Raw genomic sequence first — 27,649 nt, forward strand, 5'->3', positions numbered from 1 at the left:
TCTCTTTTCCAAAAAGCAAAGAAAACTAAATATAGCCAAGTGGAAATGATAGCACCTTTGAAGGTACGGAGAGGTTCAAGTTATTCAGATCTCCCAAGCTGATTCTAGCACACGCATTCCCTTTAATCATCAATCTGGAAAGTATGCCTCCCATTCTACTTGGAAAACTTTCTTTGCAACAGAGGCATCTAAGAATGCTTGATCAAGGCCTGAAGTTATGTGGCTTTTTGCAATATACTGCAGTTTAATTTATATTTCAGTACACAATTTATTGCTCACAGTTAATGCCACCTGCCTGCAGGGCAAAGGAACAAAGAGTCCCCGGTTCCCTTCAAGTTATTCAGGACAAGCTGGGGCTGGCCAAGTGAGTGGGAGATGTGCTCCCATGGACTCAGGTGGAGGTTTGGTCAGCTGTCCCTAGGTCAGTGACTGAGAGAAGGATATCATTCTGCTCACCCATACAAGCTTGTTCTTTAATTGGATTAGAGAGGGAAGGGGAAGGAGATTACGAGACAGGACACTTGTGAGGTGGGAAAAGGGCTGACATTTGGTTCTTTGTCTAAGGATCTGTGCTAGATTCCAGGTAATGGGGGCACAAGGAAGGGAACTGGCTCACTTGGGGCCAAGTTTACACTGAACTGGCTCACTGTCACTGCTATTATTTGTCTACTCTATTATCTGCTTTTCCTCTCATTGTTGTTTAGGGGCTCGAACACATCGACTCATCTTTCCAGCTTCAGTTTCCCCAGATGTAAACATGTTGGAAGTTGCCATTTACTGAGAGTCTACCATGTGCCAAATGTTTCACATTTATCACTCATCTGGTTTCCTCCACACCCTCCTTCTCTAACACCACATATCCAGTCCATCAGCCAATCAGGCGGGCTCCACCTTCAGCACATGCCCGGATGGGACTAGTTCTCACTGCTTCCATCACTAGTATCAGCACCTCTCAGTGGAGTGACTGCAGAAACATCCTACCAGTCTCTAACCTTCAGCCCTACTTCCTCTTTAGTCTCTTCTCAACACAGCAGCCAGTGGTCTTTTCAACACAGAAGCCAGTGGTCTTTTCAAAACCTAAGTTAGATTATGCCACATTTCTGCTCAAAACTCTCTAAAGGCCCTCAACTCACTGAAAATAAAAACCAAAGACCTTATAAAGGCCTACAATTCTTTATATGGTCTGCATCCAGCACTGCCTCCTTGCCACCTTTGTTCCTGATTCTGGCTCCTTCCTGCTCATTGAACACATCAGACATGCTCTGGCCCCAGGGCCTTTGCACATATGGTTTCTTCTTCTGACCTTCAGTCAGGTCTCTGTTATATGTCACCCTATTAGAGAGGTTTTTTTTTTTCTGAACACCTCCACAAGTACTCCCTGTTTTCCTTAACCTGCTTTATATTTCTATTACCCATATAACTATACTATAGATTCACTTGTTTGTTTGGTTCCCCATGAGATCACAAATTCAGTAAGAATAGGCATTGCTGTGTCTCCAGCATAAAACAGAAACCGGACTTGCAAGCACTAAATAAAGGTTTGGGGAATGAATCAAGAGCTCTGTGGTGTGCATGCTATTGTTCCCCTTTGCAGATGAGGGGAGAGAGCTCAGAGTGCTTAAGTAACTTGGTCAGGAAACACAGCTGGTAGGTTACACAGTCATCGCTTACATCCAGAATTCTCTATTTGCAAAACTCTCTGAAATCAAATGTGGCTGCCTGTTTTAAACAATCCCCATGACTGTTGTCCTCTTCAGTCCTTTACACTGACTATTCTTTTCCATGAAAATTACCTTTACTACCCTAGGAATAAGAAAAGTGCCAAATCTTTCAGTTTCAAAAAAAAAAAAAAAAAACACACTATAGTGACTTTTTTTTTTTTTTTTTTGAGATGAAGTCTCGCTCTGTCCCCCAGGCTGGAGTGCAGTGGCACGATCTTGGTTCACTGCAACCTCTACCTCCTGAGTTCAGATGATTCTCCTGTCTTAGCCTCCCAAGTAGCTGGGATTACAGGCACCTGCCACAACGCTTGGATAATTTTTTGTATTTTTAGTAGAGATGAGGTTTCACCACGCTGGCCAGGCTGGTCTGGAGCTCCTGACCTCAGGTGATCCCCCCGCCTCAGCCTCCCAAAGTGCTGGGATTACAGGCGTGAGCCACCGCGCCTGGCCCCACTATAGTGATTTCTTAATTGTTAGTTCTATTACTGAAGCTAGGGAGATTTGCTTCCTTCAAATTTGAGTAAGTTCCTTGGAATCAGGATTTTTAAAAACAGTTTCTCATTTTTCTGGGAATATTTTCTGAAACCTCAGCAAGGGTACCATGATCTGTGACAGCCACAAAATCCAGAGAGCTTGAGAGCAATTGAGACTTGTGGCTTGGCCATCCCAGGGGAGTGTATTAGTTTTGCTTGCTTTTGCTTTGTCAAAATTGTTATTTGTACACTTTTCTTTTCAGTGCCACACATCAGGCCAACAGAACTTGGTGCCCCAAAGTGTCGAGGTCCTTTGCAACCTGCTCTAACTCATGCTCTGCCTGGAGACCAGTTTCTTCCAATTGACTCGTGTTGTCCATCGTGTGGTCAACTATTGTGTCCACCAAATATGAACTTCCTAGGAAATATGATTTTTTTGAGATTGTAATCCCCAAGGTAAGCTGCAGCATGTGGACCCTGATCTTCTTAAAATATTCTGTTTTTATAGTGAAGAAAATGCTTGGAAGGATGTGTATGCAAGGACGAGAAAGAGGCCCCACAAGAGATGGCAGAGGCAGAAAACCCCTTCATAGGCCCCTCCTAGATGACATTTATTTGTCTCTAGCCTCCTTTTCTTTTTTCTTTTTGATACAGAGTCTTGGTCTGTCACCCAGGCTGGAGTGCAGTGGCACGATCTTGGCTCACTGCAACCTTGGCCTCCCGGGTTCAAGCAATTCTCCTGCCTCAGTCTCCCAAGTAGCTGAGACTACAGGTGCCTGCCACCGTGCCTGGCTAATTTTTGTTTTAGCAGAGATGGGGTTTCACCATGTTGGCCAGGCTGGTCTCGAACTCCTGACCTCAGATGATCTGCCAACCTTGGCCTCCCAAAGTGCTGGGATTACAGGCGACAGCATTTTTAAGAAGCGGCCTGTGTGCAGCGTGTAGATCTTCCTGCCTTTTGAATGGGAAAGCAAAGCACACCATTCATTCTGGACGGCCCCCAAAAGACTTCACTAACTTGGGAGAGAGGCATCAGCAGAGGGCCTGTTTCTGAGATGGATCATTTAGATCCTTGCTCTGCAAACTCTCCTGTACACTCCAGTCCCCTTGGGATCTTGTCAAAACATGGTTTTTGATTCAGAAGGTGTGGGGTGGGACATGAGATTCAGGATTTAAAAAAAAAAAGCCAGATGCTGATGCAGCTGGCTCATGCACCACACTTTGAATAGCAAGAAGTTACATTTAATTCTCACGACTCAGGGACTCTAGGCTTTGAAAATTTTAGTGCTCACTTCTGTGCATGAGATGTGAAGATGAAAGTGGAGGCTTTTGGGTCGAGTGTGGTGGCTGACGCCTGTAATCCCAGCACTTTGGCAGGCCAAGGTGGGCGGATCACCTGAGGTCAGGAGTTTGAGATCAGCCTGGCCAACATAGTGAAACCCCGTCTCTACCAAAAATACAAAAAATTGCCGGGCATAGTGGCAGGTGCCTGTAATCCCAGTTACTTGGGAGGCTGAGACAGGAGAATTACTTGAACCCAGGAGGTGAAGGTTGCAGTGAGCCGAGACCACACCATTGCACTCCAGCCTGGGTGTCAGAGCGAGATTCCATCTCAAAAAAAAAAAAAAAAAAAAAAAAAAAAAAAAGTGGAGGTTTTTGCAGAATAAGTGAGTTCTCCCTGTGAGGCTCACACTTCTGAGATATTGGGGGAACTTTAACTTTGATATGAAGCTATAATGGGCATTAACACCTAGCAAGACAGGGGCCAGACAGCAAGTCTCAAAGAGAACCACACCATTGTTAGCTTACAGGACAAGGGCTCCAGCGTCACGTCGAACGTCTCCTTCTTGAATTCTGCCTTTGAGACCCCGGTGTAGAAGGTGATGTTGGCTGAGAGATAAGCTGTGATGGTGTAATGGTTGTGGCTGTTGTTCCGGAAGGTGATGGTGAGCCTGAGGTCTTTTCCCAGCACGGCATTTTCCACTTCAAAGTCCATGTCAACTTTGGACCTCGATTTCATGACACCCTCTGTGTTGAGGGGCTTTTTAGCTCCGTACATCAGGGCAGTTTCTAGGGCCAATCTCTCTTCTTCTTGACCTGGGGAAAATCCAGAGATAATGACAGGGAAAAATACAATCCACCACAGAGAAAGTCACATTAATGGATGCACTGTGTGCTGCACTTGTTGGGATGCTTCTATAAAACCAGCTTCAGACCTCCCCGGGAGGCAGGTGCCATTATTATTCCTATGTTATAAATTCTGCAATGTCAGATTCCCAGAGAGTCAGTGACCAGCCTAGACTGCGAGTTAGGAGGTGACAGTGTTGGGATCTATCCAGAAAGGGGTTTCTCTGGGGCCACTATTTCAGGGGGTGGGAGGTAAAATTGGCAATGTGTATCTCTTCTTAAACTGTGGTGTCAGTTTGCTTGCCTTCCTTAGTCCCAGCCATGTGGCTAGAATTTGGGGACCTCTAACAATTGGGAATAATTGCCTCTTGCCATTCCACCTCCTGCAATGTAACTTTTCCCTCGGATTTGTGAATCTCCTCTCCCAATAAGACCTGTCTTCCTCATCTCTCCTTCCACTTGGGCCTGTCCCACTTGCTCTTTGCTGAGCTGACCCTTGAGGGCTCCTGCCCTGTTCTTCCCTATCTTACTCAGTTGCCATTGCCCCCAACGCCCATGCTGTGGCAGAAGGCAGAAATCACTGTTTACCAAAACTTGCATCCCCCAGTCCCCAAGGATGCTGGGCTCTGGCAAGACATTAAAAAGGCGACCCTGCCCAAGGTGCTTTGGTCAGATCCCTTGGAGGGGCACTAGTTGTCCAGCACCTCCTGGAGCTGTTCTCCACCTTCATTAGCAGATTAGAGGTTCTAAGTGAAGGCCAGCAGCAAGGACACCTCTTTGCTTTTCTTTACACAAGGTTTCCCAAACTCACCTGACACTGAGGTCAGTTTTTCGAGGGACATCTATTGACATATGGTGGTGCACCTAAGTTCTAATGCAGTTTGAGGTGTATGTGCTGCTTTTACAAAAATGTTTTGCGCAGGGTTTCCAAAGTGGTTGTGATGGACATGAAGGGAGGAAGAGGAGGATAGTAAGCTCTGGAAGAAGAAAAACATAGCTTTGTCTAAGTGAGGAGGCAAAAAATACAGATACAAGTCAGGCCGCAGAGGGAGCTTGTGCCTCAGACACTGAGAAGCTGGGAGGATGGTCCTTACAGAGCCTTGGACAAAAGGCTTTGCCTTGGGGACAGGGCTCATGCAGATGTGAGGGATGGGTCGTTATCCTCTTTTCCATCCTAAATACCTTTGGGTTTGTGTTTGTGCATCCCTAAGGATAGAGATGAGAAGATGATGGCAAATTCCTTGGCTTGTAAAAACTAGGCTTTAGAATGGCTAGTGAAAAAAATCACTTTAAAATAAGAATCCTACCTTTTATAATTATGCTAGTTTAAAGGTACTCTCTTCTACTTTATCTAGTTCATAATGAAATGCAATGGTGACTGAGAGGTCAATGAATCACCACAACCCTCACTGAGGGCTAGCTGTGTGCCAAGCACCGGGATAAGTGCTTATTGTGCCTTGTGTCATTTGATCCTCATAACAACTCTACAAGACAGACACTATTATTACCATCACTTTTCTTGTTTGTAAAATAAGCATGTCTACATCCTAGGTTTATTAGGTGAATTAGAGGTAGTAGATATATAATACATGGAAGCTACTCTGCAAAGACAGAGAAAATGCCAGAAGGCATTGCATACAAATGTGAATGTGTATTTGTGTGTGTGTGTGTGTGTGTGTGTGTGTGTATTAACGATTTCCCTGATTGTCAAGACTGCAAGAATGTGCCAGGAACTGTTAGTCTAGGACAAGCATCGGCTAGAGCACTCAGAGGGAGATAAGAAAAAGGGAAGGAGGGGTGAGGACAAGGGAAGTGCAGTGAAATATTTTAGCAGAAATCATCTGGCCAATAGATCCATGAGAAGAGAGCATTAATGATGATCACTTTGGATGGGGGCCAAATATGCATTGAGGCAAAATGCAGGAGGCAAATTCGAGCAGCAGGAACATATCAGAGAGGAACTGAGCTGGCCATGGTGAGGGGAATGGGAGAAGAAGCCTTGAGGCCAGCTATTAGCAACTTCACGACCTGCCACGGGTGGAGGAACCTGGAGCTTCCTTCTGGGGAAGCAGCAGCCTCTGTGAGCAGAGACCGCCAGGCAGAGGCAGGCTGGGGCTGTTCCAGGAAGCGCAGGCCCAGAGTGGAGAAAACAACTGCAGGCTTTCCCAGAGCCTGGCAGAGTAATTCCTGTTTCTCTACAGTTATGCTCTGTGCTCTGGCATCTTACATAATTCAGGGCCACAGGCAACATTTTAGTGCTATGAAAGATTTATCCAAAGCCAGATTTTATTTTCTGAGATTCTTCTACAGCCTCTGGGTGCAAAGTCAAAAATATCTTTCCATTAACTAGGATGTAATAAAAGAGCGCTTTTACATTGGACGAAGCTTCTTCTCATTGTTCTGGCTTTAGCTCCACTGTCACCTCCCCTGTCCTCCCCGTCTTACCTTGTGTAATGTGTCCCCAAATTCTAGTCCTCTCGGCTCTCCCTAACACATACCTGGCTTTATTTCCTCTTCCTTGTCACAGTACTAGTTACTATGTGACGTTATCTTCCCTGCTGGAATGCAAGCTCCATGAGAACAGAGACATGATATGGCTTGTCCACGTCTGCATCCCCAGGCCCTGAAACCCAGCCTGGCACAGAGGATCTGAAGGATTGAGGTTTGGAGAAGCACTTTGCTTTCAGCCAGAGACAAATTTTTCCTCTTCATAATGGTCCAGTTTAGGACATTTTATGTTCAACTAAGCCCAGCTGTGAAAGTGCCTCCCCAGTAACCATTCATTCAAATCATCTCACGCTGTTGGAAACTCCATAATGTTCCCAACACCGTGCTAGGCACTAGGCACAGAGGAGAGACACAGTCTTTCCCTTACCGGTGCAGAAGGAACAAGTGAAGAGCAATCCCAGCACAGGTGTGTTCACCACAGATGCTGGGATGAAGGTTGGCCTGCAGTGCATGGGGACAGGAAGGGGCGTGGGAGGCTTCTCAGAGTTCTTGGAGCCCTGGCAAGGCCTAGGAGGCAGGGGGGGCTTGGCTTGTTGGAGGAACTGCTAGCAGGTCCCTGGCCTCTGCATATAATACCTGTGGGGGCATGCTCAGGAGGTGCAGTCACCAGGTGCCAAAAAGCCACTTAGCAAGAGGCTTTGTGAGTTAGGACTGGATGCCCTGGAGGCCACAGGGAGAGAGGGGGTGGGGGTTTTAAGCAGTGCTGGAAGAGGCTCAGGTTTTTTTGTTTGTTTGTTTTGTTTTGTTTTTATGCATTTATAGAGGTTTTAAAAAATTTTTCATTATACTTTAAGTTCTAGAGTACATGTGCAGGTTTGCTACCTATGTATACATGTGCCATGTTGGTTTGCTGCACCCATTAACTCATCATCTACATTAGGTATTTCTCCTGAGGCTATCTCTGCCCCGTCCCCCCACCCCACAACCGCTGGGTGTGTGATGTTCCCCTTCCTGTGTCCAAGTGATCTCATTGTTCAGTTCCCACCTATGTCCCACCTATGAGTGAGAACATGCGGTGTTGCGGTGTTTGTTTTTCTGTTCTTGCGATAGTTTGCTGAGAATGGTTTCCAGCTGCAGAGGCCCAGGTTTATATTTCAGATATTACTTTGGCAGCAAGGCAAGGGCTAGACTGAGGAAAGGAGGGCCTGAGGAAGTAAGGTGGAATTGGGAAGCTAGAGCAAGTATTTTTCCAGGAGAAAACTAATCATAGGCCAAATGAATAGGAGTAGTATGGCAGGAATAATAGAATTACTAGTAATAGGGGAAACTTTTATTGGACACTTATTATGTGTCAGGCACTATATTAAGAGTTGTACACACCAGCTAATGTTTAATTTTCAGGCTACGATGCTGGAGGGGAGGGGATGCATTTGAGAACGATTTCAGAGGGGACATTTCAAGGATTTGTTGCTTGACTCATTCTTAAGTAGCTCAATTTGAGTGGATGGTGGTTCTCTTCACCAGAGTAGGGGCAGTGGGAGAAACAGATCTGAGGTGAGGGAGGGAGTGAGAGGTGTCATTTGGGAAGTTCCAAGTCAGGTTTCTGTGGGACATTTAGGTAAAGTCTGGGTGGAGACACAGACATGGGGTGATCAGTATATACGTGAACATTAACACCAGCTATGTGGGAAGAACTTCAGGTGGGTGGGAATGGAGTTCAAGGATAGAAGCCTAGAATGAAGTGGCATTGGAAGGGGCTGAAGAAAGGGGAAAGCTTATAGTCAAAAAGAGATGGGAAAAGAGGGTCAGGTAGGAGGGAGTGGAACCAGGAGAAAGTAACATTGTAGAAACAAAGAGAAGACAAAATTGTAAGGAAAGGGAGTGAACAACAGCACCAGGAAGTGTAGGAAGGTCAAGTAAGCTGAAGTCTGACAATTGGGTGGTCTTGGCAACCTTGAGATCAACTTCAAGGACGTGCTGGTAACAGAAATCAGGACAGAGTGTGCGCGGAAGGAGTGGAGAAGGAACACAGCAGGATGCAAGTCCAGGCAGTGCTCCAGGACGGCAAGGAGGCGAGGAGGAAGAGACAGTGGTGAAAAAGATTTTTGTAATTTTGTTTAAAACACAGCAGACATTTGAGCCTGCTTAAATGCTGATTGGAAGGAGACAATAGAGAAGGAGAGGTGGAAATACCAGTGACCCTGGGAGTAAAGAGGGAATGGGATCAACACATTGTTATCAAAGAAGATATATTGCCACTGGAGAAGTCTTCAGAATTCTGGTTTTCAAAGTCTTATCATTTCTTAATTGTATATCTCGAAAAAAGTTATAAAATTAATAATAAGCTTTAGTAAGTTGAAGTGAAAATGATCTTTCTATGATTTAATTCATTAAAATAGTTAATTCCTAAATCTAGTAATACCTTTGTTTCCTGTGATTCTACTCATTTCCATATTTTGGTGTCTACACTCAGCATTTATGGATCAGAGAAATTATAAGACATTCAATGGTGAGAATCAGGGTGAGAATCAGATGGTGAGAATCAGGGTGGGAATCACCGGGCCACGGATATGACGAGTCCTCACTACGTGCCAGTGGCCAGTGGCGGCTATCAATCCCTCTATCCCACCATACTCAGATGCAGTCTTGGTATTCTTCTCAAAACAACACTCTACTTGGTCATTTCCGAAGTTCCAGTTTGAAATGTATATGCCACCCTTGATGAAGGAACTGTCCACTTGGGGTCAAACTCCAGCCCAGAAGCAGGATGGGTGGTCTCTTACAACCATCTGTGTGGATTTAGGGATTCTTCCAGTTGGACCAGACCTCCACACTGTCCCTCTCCCTCAGCCTTGCCTTCTTGCTCAACTCCAGAGGCCTGGACCTCAGATGTCTTCCTCATGCAGTGTGGACACATTTTGTTTTAATTTGGTATCCACCCCCAGCCAAGCCCCTGACTCCTGTTTCGTGGACTGGGTTTTGGTCTTTCCTCTCATGGCATCTGATTCTGTCCCATTCCTGAGTTGGCCTTCACTGTCACCTCCATGCTGACAGCTAATGGCAGCTGTGCTCAGCTCCATGGTTTCCACGAGACATCCATCATGTGGACAGCTCGCTTCCTGCTGCCCCTGGCTGCCTGTAGATGCAACTTTTGTTCACTAGTCTATCGGGTCAGGACTTACTCCAAATAGGACAGTTCTCACTCCAATCCCTGCCTTACTGCCTTTTCCTGGGGACCTCTTTCCCCAGCTTCATCTGCCAATTCTTGTGTGTCCTTTGGGCTTAGTGAGCCCATCACTAACTTCCTCCATGAGGCCTTCCCTGACTGCCAATTCTTGGCTGGGAGCCCTTCTCTGCACCCGGCAGCACCTGTCCACCCTGTGCCAGAGCAATTCTCACCCAGCACAGTGAGGGCTGCCTTCTGCTTTTCTCCCCAGCTGCATGGGAAGGCAGGGCTGTGCATGTGTCCAGCTCTACACAGCGCTGGAAGATGGCAGGTGGTAAGAGCCAGCTGTCGTGTGGACGAATGTATGAATGAGTGGATGTTTGCAGCTAACTTTTCTATGAACTTTCTTTTTTGTTTTTCCAAACCTTTTTTTGCTTATAACTATAGTAAGAGGGCATTTCTTGTTTGTTTTGTTTTATTTACACTTATATTGTTTTAAATTTTCCTTTAAGGAAAAATCCAAATGACAAAAAAAAAAAAACAGCTTTGTATCTGTGTTATGCAATGGATAATAACCCACAGAAAAGGAAAATGAAGCATTTCAAAAATACGGTGAAAATTCACTAGTTCAGATAACAAAAATTCTGACTTTCTGAGACTATGCCCAAGTGTTCTCAATTCAGCAAGCTTCTTCTTTATAGTGCAAATTACTTTTGTAAATAAGAGCAGGACGACTCTCTAAAATATTTAAAACAAATTCTGCACTCCTTAACACTTCATGGATTCCAATGAATATTTAGGTATATGTAACTACTTGTCATTTTTAACCATTCACTAAAGTAAATACTCCTAAGAACCTCTGGCAGTGAATCATTTGCAAAATATATTGCATGTTCCCCATGAAGACACCCACGGTCCTCCGGTTCCTGGCCAGTGCTGGCCTCGGGCAGCTTTGTCTCCAGTCACTGGGCATTCTGAGCCTGCAGGACCCTAAACATACAGGACTGCTTCACGCCTCGTAACTTTGATCTGTTTAGCTTTCTTTAACTGAGGTCCACGACTTCGCTTCTCAAGTCTTTCTTTCTCTGAAACAGTTGGACTAAAGGTCCCTACCTTTTGTTTCCAAAGACCCCTCTGCACAATAATCCTATCACTCAGACCAGGACAGGAACTGGGTCCTGCTCACTGCTGGGATCTCCAGCACCAAACCAATTACAGGCATAGAGTGGACACTCAGCATTGATTGAGATAGAATTAAACTCAGTAGTGCCATTTGAAACATTCTATGCAATAAAAGTCAACAAAAACCCACCATGACATTATTTTATAATTGAAACTGGCGTTCGGCCTAATTGTCCTGAGTTAGAGAGATTATATTGATTGTCCTATTAATATTGTATTATCTACTTTGTAGTATTCCATGATAATGTAATGGAACAGTGTAAGTGAAAGTAACTGGTAAAGTACTAAACAAATGTGAAGTTGTTATTTTAATTTCTATTATTGAACTAAAATTATGTTAGTTACACAGTGTTTTCTAATAGGATTATTTAAAATTAAGGTTCTTATGAGCAAGAACATATTCTCTATTCTGTTAAAATAGATATGACTTTAAATCATTTCACAAGCCATGTGAATGAGAATCCTGCCCAAAGCAAGCTAGCAAAGAAAACTACAATGAAAAATTACATATGTGATGTGTCTTTCATGCATGAAAGTTTATACTTCTGCTGTTGCTACCAAATGCTGCAAATGCCAGTGCGCTCTCTGGAACTCATCTCTGAGTGACAATGAATAGGTACTAAGTGGACTTGGGCAAATAAATCTTCATTCAGTGGTAGTAAATTACCTTCTTGGAATTTGTAAGTATCAGTAATATCCATCATGCCATCTCCTCCAATTTGTTTGGTCACAATTAATTTCCCAATGTGGGTGGCATCCACATTTTCCACCACATGAGTGCCATCTTTCTTAGCTGTAATGTAAATGAGGTCGCTGTTGACCTGAAAACAGGAGAGGAGAGCATTAGCCATCATCACATGCCTGTTGTTGCTAAAGTCTTTAACTGTCCATAATGCAGTCGTCTAGAGATCTCTGGAGCTGACACGCCCCTTTCTTCAACAACATTGGATTTGTATCATAGGACCAAACAGATTTTGAATATATTCTAAAGGCGAATCTAGTTTATTTAGCAGTACTTTAAATAAAATTTATTTGAGGCTGAGACAATACATTGCCTAAGAAGCAACCATTTTTCTCTCTCCTCTGTCTTCCTGATAAGTCCTACCTCTCATGGGAGAGAAGACAACGCCATGCCACCATGCCCATCGCTTGCTTCCCTGGACTGCTTTTGGGCTAACTGTGACTACGTGACCGACTACTAGGAGGAAGAGGAAGTCTGCTAGGTGACTTCTGGGAGACATTTTTCCCCTTTGAAAAAGGAGAGAGGTACATGCATGAGTTTGCCCTTCCCTTTCTGCTTTCAGGTGTTTGCAGGTGAAGTGAAGGAATGCTTGAAGCTGCTGTGGCCATCGTGAGTCAGTGAACAGAAACATGGCTGACAATGAGAAGGTGGCAGAGTAGAAAGCTGAGAGGCTTTTGGGTATTTGGGGGACTTAATGATGCTGTTAAATGGCTAAGCCAGCATCAGGACCACCTATTTCAGGATTTCTTATATGAGAAAAATGAGTCTCCATCTGTTTCAGCCACATCAGTTCTGCTACTTGAAGCCAAAAGTATTTAAATTGAACAATAACATTAAATGATCTAGGAGGAACTCAGTCTATTTTCTATTGGTCTAGCCACTAAAATGTGCTATTTGTGGGACTTGGAAATAGTGTCTTGGGGCCATGCTGGCTGCCCCCAAGCTCTCCCAAGGCCCTGATTTACCACTCTACTTTCTAGAGACAATGACTAATGTGCCTGAAAGCTGACTCCACCAGAGTCTTTTATTACATATTTTACAATCACTTTCTTGAGAATTCCATTTATTAACATGGAAGCAGGCAGGAAGCGTGAATTGTACTGCTAATAGTCATTGATGTATTTACTAAATGTTTCCCAAGCTCCTCTCCAAGCCTCAGTTACCCACTCTTTAAATAGGGTGACAATAACTCCTTCTTCATAGGATGATTGGCAACATTAACAGAAACAAACGCACATACATTACTTATCACAGTGTCTGGCATAGAGTAAATGCTCAATAAATGTTATTGACCATAATATATTATTATATTGTTCAAGGATTCAGAATCCTAATGATGAACAAAATAGATTTGATCTCTGCCATTATAGAGTTTATGCTCTAGTAAGCATGATTCTGTGCATCAGAGTCACCTGGAGAACTTCTGAAAAAATAAATAGATGTCTGATTAAGGAGGTGGGACCTAAATCACGTGAGGCCCTAAAGCCATTATATTTTACAAAAGGTCTCACACAATTCTGTTGGACAGTCAGGCTTGAGAAGCCCTGCAATATAGTACAATAAGTACCATGAAAGAATAAGTACAAGATACTTTGGACATGGGGCAGTTGGGTCAGGGGTTGGCTAGATAGCAACAGCCAAAGTGAAACCTAGATGGCCTTTGAGAGGAACACTAGATTTGCTGCAAGAAACCTGGGTTCCCATAGTGGGCGTGTCCTTGTAGAAAGTGCATGTTAATCTCTATGAACTTCAGTTCCTGATTCTATAAAATAAAAATGATTAAACTTGTTCTGTCAATTTTATGGGAGCATTTTAGGTCAGAGTGAGATAAGATCTATGTGAACATGACTTATACATTTCAAAATTGAGTAAAAAATATAACAGTCATCATTAGGTAATGGAGAAACTTGAAAATACATCCCTAGGTTTTAAAGTTGAGGTTAAAGAGAGCAATTTTACTTTCTCACAGAATGTTCTGAGTGCACATGAAATTGGATTTCTACTAAAGAGGAGATAGCCAACATTTATTGCATGCCTACAATGTTTCAGGGACATTTTATAAAGGATTTAGTTTGAACCTCACAACAACAAGCCTGTGAGGTATGTATTGTAAACGTATTATGGATGAGGGCACCAAGACTCAGAAGAGGAGGCAGAGTGTTTGTGGTTTCATGGCTGGGAGCTGGTGGAGAAGAAGCACAAGCCCTGGGCCAGCCCATAGCCCAGCCCTTGGCCTTCACAGCACACTGCCTCTCCTATACCACCCTGCGGGAGCATGAGCACCAGCTTGAGTGGTGAGATGGTTCCACGCTTGCAGCTCAGATTTCTGAGGCTGATAAATGGTGGCCCTGCTCCTCAGCAGAGCAGCCAGAACTTGGTGGTGCTAGCCACATGTTGTGAAAGGCTGAAACGTGAAGTCAGGAATCAGGACAGGAGAGGGCACAGCAGATACCTGTGGAATACTAATCGTTTTGGAAACTAAATGAACTGCCTGAGAATTCTGGCATTCCCTCTGGAGGAAGCCATGTCAGTACAAACAGTGACCTCTTCCACTTTCAAATTGTAGCAACAATAATGATAAATATCATCTTAATCCTTGTAACAGCTTATGGTTTTCCAGGGAGACAAGCTAAATATGAAAGTGGCTAGTTCCCTCTGCCCCCCCGCCCCACCACCTTGAATATGGTTTCAGAAATTTATGTAGGCTAAAATCTCAGGACAGATCAACAGCACTGTCCTTTGTTGAGAGAGGAGAGGGGAAACACCCATATGAGGTGGCTTCTGTATATGTATGTTGGGGTGGTATGTGGAGGGAAATTATTCTTTTTTTTTTTTTTTCAGTTTCTTTTTTTTTTTTTTTATTATACTTTAAGTTCTAGGGTACATGTGCATGATGTTTATATCATGTATAACTCCCCAAAGCAATCCCTCCCTCCTCCCCCCTCCCCATGATAGGCCCCAGTGTGTGATGTTCCCCTTCCCGAGTCCAAGTGATCTCATTGTTCAGTTCCCACCTATGAGTGAGAACATGCGGTGTTTGGTTTTCTCTTCTTGTGATAGTTTGCTAAGAATGATGGTTTCCAGCTGCATCCATGTCCCTACAAAGGACGCAAACTCATCCTTTTTGATGGCTGCATAGTATTCCATGGTGTATATGTGCCACATTTTCTTAATCCAGTCTGTCACAGATGGACATTTGGGTTGATTCCAAGTCTTTGCTATTGTGAATAGTGCCGCAATAAACATACGTGTGCATGTGTCTTTGTAGTAGAGTAATTTATAATCCTTTGGGTATATACCCAGTAGTGGGATGGCTGGGTCATATGGTACATCTAGTTCTAGATCCTTGAGGAATCGCCATACTGTTTTCCATAATGGTTGAACTAGTTTACAATCCCACCAACAGTGTAAAAGTGTTCCTATTTCTCCACATCCTCTCCAACACCTGTTGTTTCCTGACTTCTTAATGATTGCCATTCTAACTGGTGTGAGATGGTATCTCATTGTGGTTTTGATTTGCATTTCTCTGATGGCAAGTGATGATGAGCATTTTTTCATGTGTCTGTTGGCTGTATGGATGTCTTCTTTTGAGAAATGTCTGTTCATATCCTTTCCCCACTTTTTGATGGGGTTGTTTGTTTTTTTCTTGTATATTTGTTTGAGTTCTTTGTAGCTTCTGGATATTAGCCCTTTGTCAGATGAGTAGGTTGCAAAAATTTTCTCCCATTCTGTAGGTTGTCTGTTCACTCTGATGGTAGTTTCTTTAGCTGTGCAAAAGCTCTTTAGTTTAATTAGATCCCGTGTGTCAATTTTTGCTTTTGCTGCTGTTGCTTTTGGTGTTTTAGACATGAAGTCCTTGCCCATGCCTATGTCCTGAATGGTACTACCTAGATTTTCTTCTAGGGTTTTTATGGTATTAGGTCTAACATTTAAGTCTCTGATCCATCTTGAATTAATTTTCGTATAAGGGGTAAGGAAAGGATCCAGTTTCAGCTTTCTACTTATGGCTAGCCAATTTTCCCAGCACCATTTATTAAATAGGGAATCCTTTCCCCATTTCTTGTTTCTCTCAGGTTTGTCAAAGATCAGATGGCTGTAGATGTGTGGTATTATTTCTGAGGACTCTGTTCTGTTCCATTGGTCTATATCTCTGTTGTGGTACCAGTACCATGCTGTTTTGGTTACTGTAGCCTTGTAGTATAGTTTGAAGTCAGGTAGCGTGACGCCTCCAGCTTTGTCCTTTTGACTTAGGATTGTCTTGGCAATGCAGGCTCTTTTTTGGTTCCATATGAACTTTAAAGCCGTGGAAATTATTCTTTCCAAGTGACATTAGCAAACTTTCTTTTTGGTTTCAGCCTGTAGTGGAATGTTTCTCTATTCTGGCTGTACTAGAAAATCATCTAGGAGCTTTAAAAAGCACCAAATGATTGGCCCCACCCAAAATCAACTGACTCTCGTGGTAGAACAGTAGCTAAGTTCAGAGTGTATGGTAAGGAATATTGGACTTAGGCTGTGTGACTTTGGATGAGTTACTGAATCTCTCTGAGTCTACCTTCCTTGCAGGGCTGGTGGATAGATTGGTACTACTTGTGAAAGCCCAACGTTTAAGGCTAATTTCTCTTCCTTCTTTTGAATGTAATATAATATTAGTGATCACCTTTTTCTACCCCTACACTTGAAGAAGTTATCATCACACAAAACCTGGGCATTGGTACATGAAATTGGGTATTCTTTTCACAACACCAAACCCTTGCCCCTTAAGTACAGGCACTTCCTACATAGTAGCCTCTACCATTGGTCAGGGCCATAGGTTCTCAGCACAGGTGGAGTGGGAAGGAGGCTTGGGGGCTGCTCTCTGCGAATGTCCATCCGGGCCCATAGAATGTGAACATTTGTCCACAGGTGGCAGAAGATATGCTCTTCACCACTGAGGCTGGAGACATGCTCTTGCTTTCAGGACCCTGGACAGAGTTTGCTTTGGTTTGTTCATTGGTTCCCAAGTGCAGATAACGTCATCTGCATGCTCTGCAGAGAAAACGCTGCTTCCCAGAGGGCACATGGAGGCAGTGAATGCCCTCCTGGACCAGGAGGCCTTCCTGGCGCTGGACCCTAGATCCTGCTCTCAGCAATGAAGATACAACAGCTTCTACCTTCATGGAGCTCATATGCTAGAAGGGAGAAATGGAATACACACTAAGGTAGGAGGATGAAAACAACAGGGCAGATGGTGATATTTTAGGTGGAGTGGGGTGGGGTGAGTGAAGGCCTCTTTGAAGAGGTGACCAGAGCAGAGACTTGAGTGAGAGAGGGAACAAAGCATGCAAAGCATTCTTCCTCCATAGAGTGAAAGATAGTGAGGGGAGCCTTCCTAGCAAAAAGAACAGTATGTCTAAAAGTGCTGAACCAAGAGGATGTGTGGATGCTTTCCAAAGAGCAAAAAGCTCAGTATGGCTGGAGGGAAATAAACAAGGGATGAAGTGGAAGGGAAGCCATGGAATCTTGTAAGAATTTACGTTCAATTTTATTGTAAGGGTGGCGGAACTCCACTAGAAGGGTTGGGGCAGGAGTGTGAAGTTTTTATTTACATTTAAAGAATAATTCTGGTGATCTGTGGAGAACAGACAGAAAAGCAGCAAGCGGGGGATCAGGGAGATGAGTTAGGAGGTAACTTCATGGAGCTTAGTGCTGTACAGAGCTCAGAGGGTAATGATAGAGATTGTAGAAGTGGCTGGATTTATGATAATTTTTGGAAGGTAATTTTGGCAAGATGTATAAGGGAGGTTAAGAAGGAAAGCTAAAATAATTTCAAAGTTTTATATGCTATTTGAATAAATGACAGGATTATTTTACAGCCAAGTAGGAGATGCCAAAAAATGGGCTGCATCTGATAAGATAGTAGCAAAATAAACAAGTTTGAATTGAGAATGAATAATCTACAGGAAAACATCTCCACTTATTGTATAAGAGAACTGCTGACCCACAGTAGAGGAGGGCTTAGCTTCTTGAGTGATGAGATGGTTGCCGTGGTCCCAGGGAGCCAGTTATTGCTCCTGTCAAAATCATCTCAGTGCCAGGGAGGGCAGGCAGGAGTATGTGTACGTGTGGGTGCACATGGGTGCGTGCATGCATGCATGTGTGTGTGCACAGGTGTATGTGTATGTGTGTGAGTTTGGGGTGGAGTGGTGTGAAAGAGGTCAGCAGAATTAATCAGAAGTTAGGACAGAAGAGAGTTATCTTTGGCAAGAAGGAGAGAGTTATTCACTAAGAACCCCTGAGGGCTTAGTGAACATGGAATCTTGGAATATGACTTCAGACACTTAGAACAGCTCTCCTTTCCTCTCACCTCTTTGAAAGCCCTAGGCCACCATGAACTGGGGAGCTAAGAGGCAGATGGGTCTTCAGATCTACAGGAACCCACTGCAGCAGCGAGGGCATGGGAAGGGAGGGATAAGATAAATAAGCTTCAAGTCCTGGCAGAAATCCAGAAATGTGGAGAGTGAACTTCCAAAGTGGAGGAGGACAGAAAAAAAAGGAACAGAAGGTAAGATATTTTCCAGGCATATCCCTCTTCTTTTTAGGCTCTGCTTTCACTCACGGAGACCAAGGCCCTGGGAAAACTAAAAAATAGTCAATGAACATGACGCTTGATCAAGCCCGGAAATGAGTAAGGAATGACCAAGAAAGTGAGCATGCTGGGAGGGAAGAGAAGGCGAGCTGACACAGCAAGGAGGAGGGAGAGCAGAGAGAGCTGCAGACTCCAACCTGAGTCATGTCAACTCGTATGACGCTCTCCATGGGGTCCCACTGCAGGCACCCTTGAGAAAAGATTCCTCATCCACTTTTCATCAGCTCAAACATCTCTTAAAAATGGCTCAGCCCTGGAGTGCAGCCCATGCCAAAGCAACAAATTGTACCCTCTGTCAGACACGCTTCTGCAGTGGGTGAGAAAGGAGTAATTATAATCGGCAAATCCTGATGACATTCATAACACCCCGATCTATATTTCATAATAGCAAAAAGCCTTTGCATTTACAGCTATTAGGCAGCTCACTCGTGGAGGGAGGTCCTTCTTCTCCTTCTTTGCAGCAACAAAGCATAATAAACAGCTGAATACAAGGCTTTGTGGATTTCAGAGTGATCTCCTCATAAGAGGCCCTCGTAGCATCATAAACTATCAAATGACAGCTGGGGAGGTTTGTGGAAATCTTCAAATCCCAAAGTGAAATTGAGGGGATAAAATTCCAAGTCCAGTAAGCTTGGTCTTCAAAGGCTTCTATAAATTGTCATGGCAAGTACGATGAGATGAACACTGGTCTTTTGTATGTTTCAAATTCCTGATCTTGCTGTCTGAATTTTGACGCTTGTTTTGCCTTCTAAATAATAATATTTCTCAGTCCTGCCTCCTCGTTTCCTCATTATTGGCACTTGTCTAGCTCAGGCCCTTTCCATCTCTGGCTTGGAGGGATGACCAGCTCTCTAGATGTTCCCTACAACTTCGTAAAAACCCTTCCAATCCGTGTTCCACAAGGCTGCCGGCACCTTGCCCAGGTTCCTGCCCAGTGAAAACTCTCCCTCACTTACAGGAGGGACAAGGAGCGAGTTTCTCAGGGAGGTCCCCAGCACTGAGTTCCTTCAGCCTTCACCTTCCAACACCCCTGATGCATCCTAGTGAGTCATCACAGCTTTCAACTGCCCCCACACAGCATTCAGATGCTCAACTCATACCCCCTGCTTAGTACTCCTCCCGTCCTCTGACTGCTTTCTAATCCCTTTGCCTAATCAACCCTCCTTCCCCTGTGGTCCCACAGTTCTCTGCTCCTACTGTCTGGGAACACTTCCACAGGCATCCTCACTGTCTGTTCCCAGGTCGCCCTTCCTTCCTAGACGGTGTCTTGTGGTCTTTGCCATCCTGCTTCAGTTCTTGGCCTCTACTTCTCAACTCACTCATAGTATGAATGCAGATCTGTGCTCTCTACACAGCCCACCTGACAATTAATTCCATAGCATCACTGGTATTGTTGGCATTTCATGTTCGGTGTGTTTGAGCCCTGTCACCTGGCATCTAGAAATATGTTTCTTAGAGACCTGAACCTTAGAATTCCCCCCAGTACAGTGCCTGGTGTACATTAATATAACTATTTACTCCTCCCAGAGTACTAGAGTGCAATGGTTACCAGTATGCGTTCAGGCATCTGCCTGGCTTCAAATCTTAGCACCGCTGTTTATTAGCTAGATGATTGTGAGAAAGTCACTTAACCACTCTCTGCCTTGATTTTCTTTTCTGTAAAATGGGAAGAATGATATTAACAATTTTAGAGGGTTGCTAAGAGCATCCAAAGGTAGGCAAAGTGAGCGACATTATTTCAGTGTATTTATTGGTGCAAATATACCCTAGGGAAGTCCTGCCTCTCAGTCTTTCAAGTCTTCCAAGGCTGGCAGCCCAGCCTTCTCCTTTACCCAGTATCTCTTATATTTAATTTGATCTTCAGATCTCTCCTTGAGTATCCTTTAACAGCCTCTTCTGCTTCCAGTCCCTGCCTAGTTCTTCTGAAATTGCAGAGCCTTTGCCCAGGCATTCATATCAACCCTGTAGGTGGGTTGTATTCTTTTAGAGCAGCTTCCAGGTTCCCCTTCCTCCTTTGGCAACTCAACCTTCCCTCCCTGGCCACAGGCAATGGTGTAGGATGGCAGAACATAGATTGCAAAGGCCAGGGTAAGACCATGGTTGGGTGTGTGTATGTGGATTTTGTTCTACATGGATTGCTGGACTAGTCCCAGAGGGAAGTAGCATGTCCTGAAATTTCAATTCATGACCCGTCTCTACCAATGGTTAGTTGAGAGATCCATTAGTCATATAATTTCTCTGAAGTAGTTGATACCTACTTCATGGGTGCAGAGAACTAAGCTAATGTTAGTAAAGCATTTACTTTTGGGAGTAGGAATCCCAAAACATCAAGAAAAGAAAAATATTAAACAAGAACTGCATTTAGCATTAATAGCCTGGAAGTTGGAATAATGCCTAGTTACCTTCGTCAACATGAAGCATACACTATGTACCTGGAAAACTTAGAAGCAACAACTTTTAGCTTACTCTTTCAGGTGTTAAGAAGTTGGGAAGAAAAACAGCACTTTCTTCCAGCTTCCCGCTTACCTCTGCAAAAACAAAAGGTGCATCAAATTGGAAGCAGACGTGGCCATGCTTGATGGCTTGAACCGAGGCGGGGCCGCACCGATACATGCCTGCATTGCACAGAGGAAGGGCGGTGTGAGTTTCTCATCTCCAATTCTGTCCAGATACTGCAAGATGCATGGCACTGAGGGTGACTCTGTAGAGACCAGTGTTCCCAACTTCATTGTTGATTTAGCCCAAACTCTTTCCAAGGCTCAAGAGAATCCATTGGCTATGCTTCCTCAAGCCAAAAATTGAAGCCATGGAAATACATACAAGGCAACACTATTCCTGCATCTACTGGGCCACCTACAGACACATACCCAGATGTGTTCATGCCAAGCAGATGACTTACACAGCATTTATCTCTTGTTCAGGTGGTATCTGAAATGTTGGAAATGTTGACGTGTCCTCTGTGGTTGTGTTGCTGTTGCTGTTTGTTTTGCTTTTTGTCTTTTGGTTTTGGACATTATGAACATAAGTCAAGTTTAACTGGAGAATCTGGACATTACCTGTGCATTTTGGCCATGCCCACTGTGCACGTAGGAAGTCAGAAGGCCCATGTTACTCTTCTAAAATCCTTTAAATTTTTACCACCTATCCATAGTTCATAAGAGATCAGCTGCTATTAGTCATCTCGAAAGTGTCCCCATGATATACATACCAGAACACCAGAAAGTGCTAAACTTTTTTCCTTAAAGTCTAGGATTATAACATGGTTTCACTATAAATATGCACTGAATGTTTATGCATGTGTGCCCATCAATATATCAACACCTGAGGAAATGAACATAATATCCACAATATCCACAGTCTACTGATTCTTTATATTATCATATTAAAGAGAGATGGAGGCTTATGATGTGATTTTGTAAAAATCTGGGGGAGGTCAGAGCTGCAGCTGCTTAGCATAGTTGGCAAGTTAGAAGACAAATACCCACATACTCAAGCTTTGGAGGAAATCACACGACATAAAAGGAGGCCAGGTTCTGGAAAAACAACAATTTAAAGGATGATCTATAATTATTTTTCGAGTTCTCTATTTTCTCTACTGCTTTATATCTTATCGGTGCATACCATGAAGGGCTGAAGTATGTTTTATAGCCTAGTAAAAATGCTTACAGATATTTTCTCTCCTGTCTTCAAAACTGCTTAGCAAAGCAAGAATGGATGAATTATATGTTGTTTTATATTCTTTTTCTAAAATTTGTAAAATAATCAGGGTAAAGCTGACTATTGAAATGAAATTAAACCTGATAGGAAGGTAGCTAATACTGCGCATGTGCCCAGGAAGCACACTTCAGATGTTGGCTCCCAACGGGTGTGGTTCCCACACACCAAATGCAAGCATAAAAGCAAAATAAAGATCAGCGATGAAGCGTTTCCCAGAGGGAGGACACAATTTTACCATCGCTATTTTCCTGGGGGGTGCTGTCCACAGCTTGCCAGCCTCCAAATCCAACAGGAAGGTCAGGCCTTGTCATCCATGCTTCATTCCAGCAGTGGTAGTTCCTTAGAAAACACAAGCCCAGAGAGGTTAAACTTCCCTTCACACCCAATGCTCCAAGAGACCAAGAAGCAATGGCCAGGCGCAGTGGCTTATGCTTGTAAACCCAGCAATTTGGGAGGCCAAGGCAGGCGGGTCTACGAGGTCAATAGATCAAGACCATCCTGGCCAACATAGTGAAACTCCATCTCTACTAAAAATACAAAAATTAGTTGGATGTGGTGGCACGCCTGTAATCCCAGCTACTTGGGAGGTTGAGGCAGGAGAATCACTGGAAGCCGGGATGTGGAGGTTACGGTGAGCCGAGATTGCGCTACTGCACTCCAGCCTGGTGACAGAGGGAGAGACTCCGTCTCAAAAAAATAAACAAAAATAAAAATAAAAATAAATAAAACAAAAAATAAATGAAGAAGTGACCCCAAATCCTGTGCATATGCTATCTACAGATTACTAGAATAGTTTAAGCCAAATCTGGGAGCTCCTGGAGAGATCCTGGGGCTCTAGACTTGGGTTTTCTGGGCAGATTCTTTCTCATTGGCATCCCTCGGGACACTCATATGGCTGGATGTCTCTTTCTCCCTGCTAAGAGTAGCTTTAAGGCCACCCAAAGATATTTGAATCAGTGCACTAAACAGTTTTAATCTCAACCATTCTCTGCTGACTAATGAAACAGAACTTACTATGTACCGAAGGAGTAGGGAAGAAAAGTTAACCAAATCTGAAATATTTATTTTGAACTTTTTAATATAGTTCCTATTTGGAAAAAGCATATTCCTTTGTAGCAATTAAGCAATAAATACTTGTGTTTATGGTCTTAGACCATTACCATAGAAACTATAACAATTATCCCTGACTATAATTTTCTACAATTTCCATCTCATGTCCAACAAGAAGAATAGGTTGTCAGGGTGAATATCTCTTTACCCTTTATTAAAGCTGGGAAACCCAGGGGCTAAGGGCCATGGAAAACTTCTCAGGACTTTGAATATGATCCTGGAAGCAAGAGCATGGAATAAAATGTCATCACGAATCATATTATTATGTCCTTGGAAAGACCTGAAATTATATGACAGTACGGAATTAAATGAGAGTACATTAACCCCTCAGCACTATAGAAAATGTTCATATAGTAATAAAGATTTAACAATGCGGTGAGGTAGTTACTGCAGTCTTTGTTTATGGCACTGATGAATCTCAGGTTCAACTACCATGGGTCCCTTCTCTAGACGCCCTTCAATGTCACTTGTTTCCCCATGCTCCCATCTTTCTCTGAGTGCAGCCCATTTCTGATGGGCTCAGGAGATATTAATTTCACTATGTACCCACTATACACCAGCACCTTGCTAGGTGCTGGAGATTCAAAGATGATCAAAACATAGATTCTTACCCATAAAGACCCTCACAATCTAGGAGAAATGACAAACCTGTAAACCAATTATCAAAACTGTCATCGGTTTGCCGTGAGGCTTAAATAAACTAATACATGTATTTTGAACGGGGACTGGCATGTGATAAGTGCTCAAAAATGGTAACTCTCAGACTTTGAAAAATAATTAATTTAAATGATCCGTGGTAAAATGGGAGTTCATTTGGGATGCCACGGAGTCTCAGTGGAGCAGTCTCCAGGTATTTGGGAAGTGATATTTGAGCTGAGGGTTGAAAGATAAATGGGAGCACTTTGGGAGGCCGAGACGGGCGGATCACGAGGTCAGGAGATCGAGACCATCCTGGCTAACATGGTGAAACCCCGTCTCTACTAAAAAAAAAAATACAAAAAGCTAGCCGGGCGAGGTGGCGGGCGTCTGTAGTCCCAGCTACTCGGGAGGCTGAGGCAGGAGAATGGCGTGAACCCGGGAGGCGGAGCGTGCAGTGAGCTGAGATCCGGCCACTGCACTCCAGCCCGGGCGACAGAGCGAGACTCCGTCTCAAAAAAAAAAAAAAAAAAAAAAAAAAAAAAAAGAAAGATAAATGGGAGTTTAGGAGGTCAACAAAAGGAGGAAGAACAAAGTTGCAGTGGCATGAAATAGCCACCATGGTGTGTTTGGGGAACTGTCTGCTATGTGTTGTGGCTGGAGCGTAGCATGTTTGAATATTCAAGTGCATAGGAGGAGAACAGTGATGGCAGGCGATGCCCGGAACTAAAAAATACACATAACACTTCCTTAGTGCCAAGTGCTGTTCTAAAACCCTCATGGATATGAACACATCTGATGTCCCTAGCACCCTATAAGAACGTACTATTGGCCGGGGGCAGTGGCTCACGCCTGTAACCCCAGCACTTTGGGAGGCCGAGGTGGGTGGATCACGAGGTCAGGAGATCGAGACCATCCTGGCTGACACGGTGAAACCCCGTCTCTACTAAAAATACAAAAAAGTAGCCGAGTGTGATGGCGGGTGCCTGTGGTCCCAGCTACTCAGGAAACTGAGGCAGGAGAATGGCGCGAACCCGCGAGGCGGAGCTTGCAGTGAGCTGAGATTGCGCCCCTGCACTCCAGCCTGGGCGACAGAGCAAGACTGTCTCAAAAAAAAAAAAAAAAATTCAGTACTGTTATAATTACCCTCAGTTTATAGGGGAGGAAGTTGAACTCCAGGAAGGCTAAGAAACTTGCTGAGGCCACACAGCTAGTTAGTGACAGAGCTCTGAAATCCATACTCTTCAACACTGAGCTATGATATAGGTGAGGATAAGATTGTGAAATCCTTTGATATCAAATTAAACATCTGTGCTTTCTTCTTAGGCAATGAAAAGCCATTAGAATAATTTAAGAAGAGATAAATTTGCAAATCTCTGTTCATGGAAGATGGATGGAGAGGCAAGACTAGAGATTGAGCTGAGTCCTCCCCTGCTGTCCCCCACCCCTGAAGAACTGCAATAGTCTACAGTGGACCAGAAAGGCATTCAGGTGACCACCACCATGGAGAGGGAGAGAAGCCATTGGGAGGTACAACCCACAGGTTTAGGGAGATGTGAGGGGACTTAGATGAGTTGGGAAGACTTTTGCCTGTCCAAGGAGTATCATGGTTTTCTTTACCAAGACTGTGAATAAAAAAGGAAGAGAAGAAAGTCTGTGTTGGGACTGGTGGTGATGGGTGGGTGACCAGCTCAATTCTGGACAGGATGAGCTTGAGTGCCTGTGGAAAATCCAGGAGATGAGGTCTAAGAGGCATTTTTGTCTACACTTGTGATGCTCTGGATTGGATGAAGAGGAGGAGGAGATTACGGGAGTATCGGTGGGTGGTGGAGGAGGGTTGGGAAAACCAGCTGACGAATGAGGAGGGAAAGAAGAGGAGGGAAGAAAGAGGTAGGTTCTTCCTTAAGAGTGACCTAGAGGCTGGGCACAGTGGCTCACACCAGTAATCCCAGCATTTTAGGAGGCCGAGGCAGGAGAATTGCTTGAGCCCAGGAGTTTGAGACTATCCTGGGCAGCATGGTGAAACCCTGTCTCTACTAAAGATACAAAAGGTAGCTGACTTGTAGTCTCAGCTACTTGAGGGGCTGAGTGGGAGGATCACTTGAGCCCAGGAGATTAAGGCTTCTGTGAGCCATGATTGCACCACTGCACTCCATCCTGGAAGACAGAGTGAGACCCTGTCTAAAAAAAAAAAAAAAGAAAAAGAAAAAGAAAAAAAAAGAGTGATCTAGGTTGTAAGAGAGAAGAAAAGATAAGGCAGTGTCTACCATGTAATGCAATGCAGGGAAGGCCGTTTTGGTTATTTTTAAGTTAGAAGAGACTGAGGCATGTTCATGGAGGAAGAACTGGTAGAAAGAGTGGGACTAAAAGGGAGCTCAGATACCAAGGGTGCAAGAGGATGAGGCTGAGAGCACACCCTGGAAAAGTGTGGGAAGCAAGGCAGGGTCTGCAGGGAGAGAAGGGTACAGATGTGGATTAGGGTGAAGTTGTGGAGGTCTCTGAGCAGGAACATGGGGCCAGTTCCCACTGGAGAGCCTCCATCTTTGCTTGGAAGCTGGAAGGAAGGTCACTGTGCATGTCAGACAATGACTCTGCTAGCCTCTCTTCAGAACAGTGAAGGTTGCCCCATCAGGCAGAGGGACCCAGGGAAAAACAGCAATAAAACATTTGCAACCCTGAATGGACCCCATCTTGCTTCCTATACAACCCGAGGTGTTTAGCGATCCTGGCTTTCACTGCTACACCATCACCCTAGATTAATAGGCTCCAGAATAGCCTTATTTAAATTCAAATCTCCTTGGCAAGGTTAGCCTGGAACAAGATAAATATGCTTTGCACTTCAGATCTCAAGTAAAGACTTTTCTTTGAGGATAATATTTCTTTTCAAATGACCAGGACCCAAGGAAAAGTTTCTTTTCTCTCACTCTGACATCTAATTAGTTACACGTGATCTCTTCTAGTTTCCCTCACGGCTGAGATGTTATCTGTGTATTTAGGGTGGGAGTTTCATAACAGGGTCAGGAACTTGTAGGCAGTGGGTGAGGTGGGGAGGAAGCAAATGCTCCCAGTGGGGCTGGGCCTCCATCAGTGGGTGGAAGGCTAATGGCTCAGCTCCCAGACAGGCCATGAACAGAATGAGAGGGTGCTACCTCCACAGCCATGGGGATCTCTTTCACCGTGCAATCCTCTCTACTCAGGAATGACTAGGGGAATGGTGTCCTAAGTCACTCATGCCTCAAGAGTTTCCATTTGGCTGACATTACACAATTCTATTTAAGCATGCTTAGTTTTTATATTCCAAGTTCCTCCATGAAAGGGACTAATGTTTACAGACATTTCTTTTCCTGTTTTTCGTTTTGTTCTGTTTTCTTGAGACAGAGTCTCATGTTGCCTAGGTTAGTCTTGAACTCCTGGCCTCAAGCCATCCTCCTGCCCCAGTCTTTTGAAGTACTGGAATTACAGGTGTGGGCATTTTACCCAGATATTTAGCATTTTTGCTGCAATTCGCACGTGTCAGAGGATCTAAATTTCTATATACAGTAGTGTCGTTTCCCTTTGTGTTGGAAAACTTCCTTTAGCATGTCCTTAATTTTTTTAAATAGACACATAATAATTGTATATACTATGGGGTACAAAGTGATGATTTTACATATATATATAAAACATCAAATATCATTGTGGGATAATTAAGTTAATAATATC

General features: G+C 44.0%; 1 protein-coding gene and 1 long non-coding RNA gene across 3 annotated transcripts in view; one reads left to right on the forward strand and one right to left on the reverse strand.

The window, feature by feature from the left end:
- Window positions 1-27,649, reverse strand: part of F13A1 (coagulation factor XIII A chain) — a 157,395-nt gene that overhangs the window by 26,352 nt on the left and 103,394 nt on the right. For both annotated transcript variants that reach the window (XM_033216116.1, XM_033216117.1), the window contains exons 9-12: window positions 22,437-22,540; window positions 21,011-21,099; window positions 11,785-11,938; window positions 4,004-4,291 (exon numbers count right to left, since the gene is read on the reverse strand). In XM_033216116.1, coding sequence (XP_033072007.1) covers window positions 4,004-4,291; window positions 11,785-11,938; window positions 21,011-21,099; window positions 22,437-22,540 — 635 coding nt within the window. The remainder of the gene's footprint in view (window positions 1-4,003; window positions 4,292-11,784; window positions 11,939-21,010; window positions 21,100-22,436; window positions 22,541-27,649) is intronic.
- On the forward strand, window positions 2,580-16,847 carry LOC117086680. The gene is made up of 3 exons (XR_004438530.1): window positions 2,580-2,650; window positions 12,217-12,383; window positions 16,762-16,847. It is a non-coding gene; the product is annotated as an uncharacterized LOC117086680 (long non-coding RNA).

Source organism: Trachypithecus francoisi, unplaced genomic scaffold (assembly GCF_009764315.1).
Source record: "Trachypithecus francoisi isolate TF-2019V2 unplaced genomic scaffold, Tfra_2.0 Lachesis_group10, whole genome shotgun sequence".
NCBI lineage: Eukaryota > Metazoa > Chordata > Mammalia > Primates > Cercopithecidae > Trachypithecus > Trachypithecus francoisi.